Source organism: Rhipicephalus microplus, chromosome 3 (genome assembly GCF_043290135.1).
Source record: "Rhipicephalus microplus isolate Deutch F79 chromosome 3, USDA_Rmic, whole genome shotgun sequence".
Taxonomy (NCBI): Eukaryota; Metazoa; Arthropoda; class Arachnida; order Ixodida; family Ixodidae; genus Rhipicephalus; species Rhipicephalus microplus.
Genome location: NC_134702.1, coordinates 47,190,616 through 47,195,228, shown reverse-complemented (window position 1 = coordinate 47,195,228; position 4,613 = coordinate 47,190,616). Strand labels below are relative to the sequence as shown.

Here is a 4,613-nt window from a genome sequence, read left to right as displayed (position 1 = left end):
AAAAAAGCAGTCTGAATATGTGCGTCTGTCATTGGAGACTGTTTGCAGGATAAATCTACATTAATTCATGAAGCGCACGCCTTTTCCTGTTACCTAAACTCACCGCACTCCTCAGTGGCTGTGCAGCGTGCCAGCCACTCAGTAGTGCTCGCATTGTACGCGTTGAACTTACTTCATCCTGCTTTTTCCCCCGCCTTGCGTGCCCTCGCAGCTCTGAATAATCTTGCGGGAATGAGATTCAGATTTGTTACACAGCTATTTTTCTGTTATAGCTGGTTGAGATAGTGAAACAGCGTAAACATCAATTGAATCTCTCGTTTTTATGTGACCACTGAGAAAAAAATCTTACTAAGTTATTGGAAAATACAAGATGAAATGCAGTAATAACGATTTTGATGCCCTATACCTGTTCAGTTTTTCTACTTTCCATAGATATATGTAAGCGAGCAATCTAATTATCCGAGAAGTATCACTCTCGTATTCTGCCTCTGTGACGCTGTGTCGGTATTGCTTCGACCGCAATAATATTAACTTACCATAAACATTCTCCAAAGATCACAACCTTAGTCAGCTTAAAGATCACAACGCTGTTTTTATCTAAGAATGTGATATTGTATAACAAATAAGAAAAATGTCTATGAACTTAAGGAGGAGGATGAAGAAAGGACAGGGAGGTTAGCCAGTTCACAATGAACTCAAAATATTTTAATCAAACAATAAGTGTTCTGAAAGAAAAAATAATAAAATTTATAAGTGACTGGTCCAGTTCGGCTGGTCACGGAAGGCTTACCCCAGCGCACGTCTTGCTTCCGTGTTCATTGACGCCGTTTGAACTAACGTGGCGCAAATGCACGCGAAGCCTCAGTCTTGCATAATTCGCAATAAGGAGTTTTGCTACGGCGTCACTGTGCTCGGAGCAAGTCTTTACGCAAGGGCGCACCATCTCGTTCAAATAATCGGTCACGGCCTTCAACGGGGACCTTAAGCGCAGCAAGCCCTCACTCCAACTTATGATGCCCCTGAAATGCTCTTCACACGACTTGAGTGTCAGCAAAACATCCTTGCTGGGATATGTGAGGTTGCCACCTTCACTCCTGTACTCCTTCAGAATAGTCAGAGTTGCGTGCTCGCTTTCAGTTGAGCCTAACAAGGCAGAATTACAATGCCCGCATCCCGCTACAACACTCAGCATACCTTTTAAAAGGAAGCCGCCGATGTAGAAAAGGATGTTGCATTCGTTTTCTTGAAGTTCTTCAATGAACAAAATTTCCGAGTCATCAATGACATCAGCTTCCACCTCCCCGTGCTCTTGTTTGCCTTTTGCAAGCATGTCGGCGAGGTACTTAGCATCGTCGACTTCGTAGCTTGACGTTCCGGGTGCATGAAGGAACTGACTCACGCACACAAGCTTCAGGGCACACTTTAAGTCATATGCGTTAGGAACAGGCTTCCTGATGCGCACCACCGAAAACAAATTTTCGAGGCAGTCTTGCAAGATTCTGCTCGTGAGGAAGAATTCGTATCCTTCACTGCGCAAGAGAATGTCTTGGAGACGAAGAACGACTTTTGTTGTTATTAGTAAACCTGCTTGCGAAGGCTTCCACTGTGCCTTGCTTCCCATCTTCATTCCTTGAAAAACTTCGAGGGCCGAGTTCAGTAGCTCAATTGATTCGTGGTACCTCCGCATGTCTCGAAGGCTGAGAGCAACTGATGGGTGGCGGGAAGACATTAGCGTGTACCAGTTGAATACTAATTCTAGAAACCAAGCTGTTGTCTCTGCCTCCGGCTCTATCGCGTCCTCTTTAATTAGGTACCGAATCGCTGCAGGAGCTTCCCTGAAGAAGCGGACAGCAACTCCCACTTTCATTTTTGTGAAATGGCCTCGCGAAATGTGTAACTCTGAGAGCCTCGGGGCGACTTTCAGCTCTCGTTCAGCATCATACTTAATTACACTGCGCACATGGTCCACGTTCACTTCTTTTGATGGCAGATTGTGCTGGCATACTGTTGCATCACTCAGAAAGAATACTTCCGATGAAAGCAACTGTGACTTGACATTCTTCAGCACGTGTGCAGCATCTGCTGTGAAAAACAATTCTTTGTCTTCCAGACAGGGGTGAGGCACTGAACATACAGTAATGGAATTCCTGTGGCTGGAGAATCCGAGCTCGCGCCACATAGCCCGATTAGAAGCCCCCATGTCGCAAGTGACGACACGGATTCTTAAAGAGATTTCCGCGCAGAGCTGCACTATCTTCATGACGTAGTCCTTGAGGATACTACCCTCTACATGACTTCCGGTGAAGTGGTAGGCAATCACTTGCTTCCATCTCGTATTCAGGCCTCCTACCATGAACACTAGTGCGTGATGTGCAGGTTCGTCTGGATTTTCTGGCATAGTTTGCCCCCCCAACACCACATCCTCAGCGCGATCGAGCTCGTACCCGCGAGCAATCTCCATTTCATCCAAGAACAAAGCACAGTCTTTTTCAATGTCTTGCATGTTCTCTGCTTTGATTTTGAGAACATCGATGACTTCCGTCAAAATTCCGGGAAGAAACTTGAGGCCCTGAAGGCGACGTGCAAGGGTTTTTCCGGATGGCAAGGGGTAGCCCAGATTTCTTAGTGTCTGGTAACCAGTTTTTCCACAGGAAAACTTAATCTGAAGCGCCTGCTTGATTGTTTCTGCAGACCAAGTGCTTCCCTTATTACTCTGGCGCCCAAGAGCCTGCAGCTGGTCATCATTGAGGAATTTCAAACGCTGTCCGAATAATTCCATTTTGGTTTCCAATTTTTTCACCTGTTTTTTTAGTGCTTGAATGGTTGAGGTGGCTTTCCGATGGACTTGATGTAGCTGAGTGTATTTTCTGCCCATATCGGAGAGCTGCTTATTTAACTGCTTGTTTTCACGTGCCCCGTCAGGTGCATCGGCCGAGATCACAACTTCTTCCCTTTCCATAATGTGCGGTACTGAATCAGGCGTCTGAGAATTGCAGCTTTGCGGTTGCTGTGCGCCAAGACTGTCTGTGCGTGAATTTAAATTCGCCTGTGCACTTGTGAGTGGCGTACAATTAATGGCCGTAGAGTTGTCACCGCGTGTTTCTTGGCATGCATCAGGCAACACAGCAGGTCCTGCCCTGTCCTTTGGCGCCTTCCTTTGTGGAGGCAAGCCTGCAGTGCAAAAAAGGACAGTCACAAGCTGCAAGTATTACAAGGTAGCCAGCTCTAATCACAGGCCTGTACTGGATTTTAGCAGTATTATAGGTTGCAGACATATGCCTTTTCTCAGGTCGCAGGCACGTACCCCGACTTTCTTAATATCCTCAAACGAGGAATTCCACGGATCATCCTAATTTTTGAAACTAAATCATTTTAGCCTTGTACTGTTGCCACCTGTTAGGTTCATACAGAATCTTTGACGCACAGTGAAACAGTAACTTACCCCTGAAAGGGAACACCGTTGGCACAGCGTTCGGCTTCAGTTTTATCCACTGGTCAGCTCGGTGCTGCTCGAAATGGCTTGCTTCAAAATGTGCCTGTAAGTCCGTTATGAACCATGAATTTTAGCTTAGCTTAGCCTAGACAGAATTACTAGAAAGACACAGTATACCACACAACTTTTATTGAATTTCGTGATTTGCAATAAACGAATGAAAAACACTTTTCTGTAAATACGCAATTTAATAACAAGCAGCCTATTTTGTTTATACATATAGTGACTAAAAACTGGTACAAACTTCAAATACTGCGGCTGCGCCACACGTTTCCATAGCTGCACTTTTAGAGATCGCAAAAAAAGAGAGAAAAACTGCAACTTAGACGTGAAGCGTTTACAGCACCGACAAAGTGACCCACAGACACGTATACACATTTAAAAAAACAAGTTTCAAAGTTCTCGACGAGAAAAGAACACATGTCGGGATACTCACACTGCATACACACGAGGACTTCGTAGGCTGCCACTTGTCTCGCTTAATCTTCACCATCCATAGCAGCCTTCTTTTGGGCTCTGTCGGAAAATGGTAGAGTTTCCAACCATTTCTGGAGTTGTTCGTGCACATGGGCACGCAGCACCCAGTCATTTCCCTAAAAAAGTATATGACAGAGCGGCCACAGCTCCTTCTTTGCTCCCGTCGCTATGCGAAGTGAGATCTGCAATGGCGGCGGCCGTCAGGAAAAACCGGTCGCGGCGGCGAGCACCCCGTCAAACAATGTCCCCACCCTGCAAGGAGCGGCGGGCGAGGGAAACCATTCAGGCATTCTAGGTAGACAAACGTTATTCGAACAAGACTTGGTTCGTGAAAGGTAGCTTGAAATGAAGACAGGGAACATTTAATGAAATAGGCAAAAAAGAAACTAAACGGAGTTACTTATACAGAGGTCATTCACTGCTTAAGATTGCCTGTTTATTCATTCAGGTGGGGCGGGATTTTCTTTGTTACTATAATACGACGGCGTCTTTCGTGTTTTTTTTTCTTCTTATGATGCGTTTTGCGAAATGTTGGTGATTCGAAGATTCTATGGTAAGGGAGGTGGTGTTTAAGAAATGGTTGATGAATGAAGAAACAAAAAAAAAAAAAACATGTTTGGAGATAAGGCAGGAATAAAAACAT

The 4,613-nt window shown here is 45.2% G+C and overlaps 1 protein-coding gene across 1 annotated transcript; it reads right to left on the bottom strand.

Annotated features, from left to right (window-relative positions):
• Positions 1-683: 683 nt before the first annotated feature.
• Positions 684-4,224, bottom strand: LOC142803718 (uncharacterized). Its single transcript, XM_075889436.1, has 3 exons — positions 3,930-4,224; positions 3,443-3,536; positions 684-3,171 (listed from the first exon to the last, which is right to left on the bottom strand). Exons 1-3 carry the CDS (start codon positions 4,080-4,082, stop codon positions 776-778), a joined length of 2,643 nt encoding a protein of 880 aa, XP_075745551.1. The 5' UTR covers positions 4,083-4,224; the 3' UTR covers positions 684-775.
• Positions 4,225-4,613: the final 389 nt, after the last annotated feature.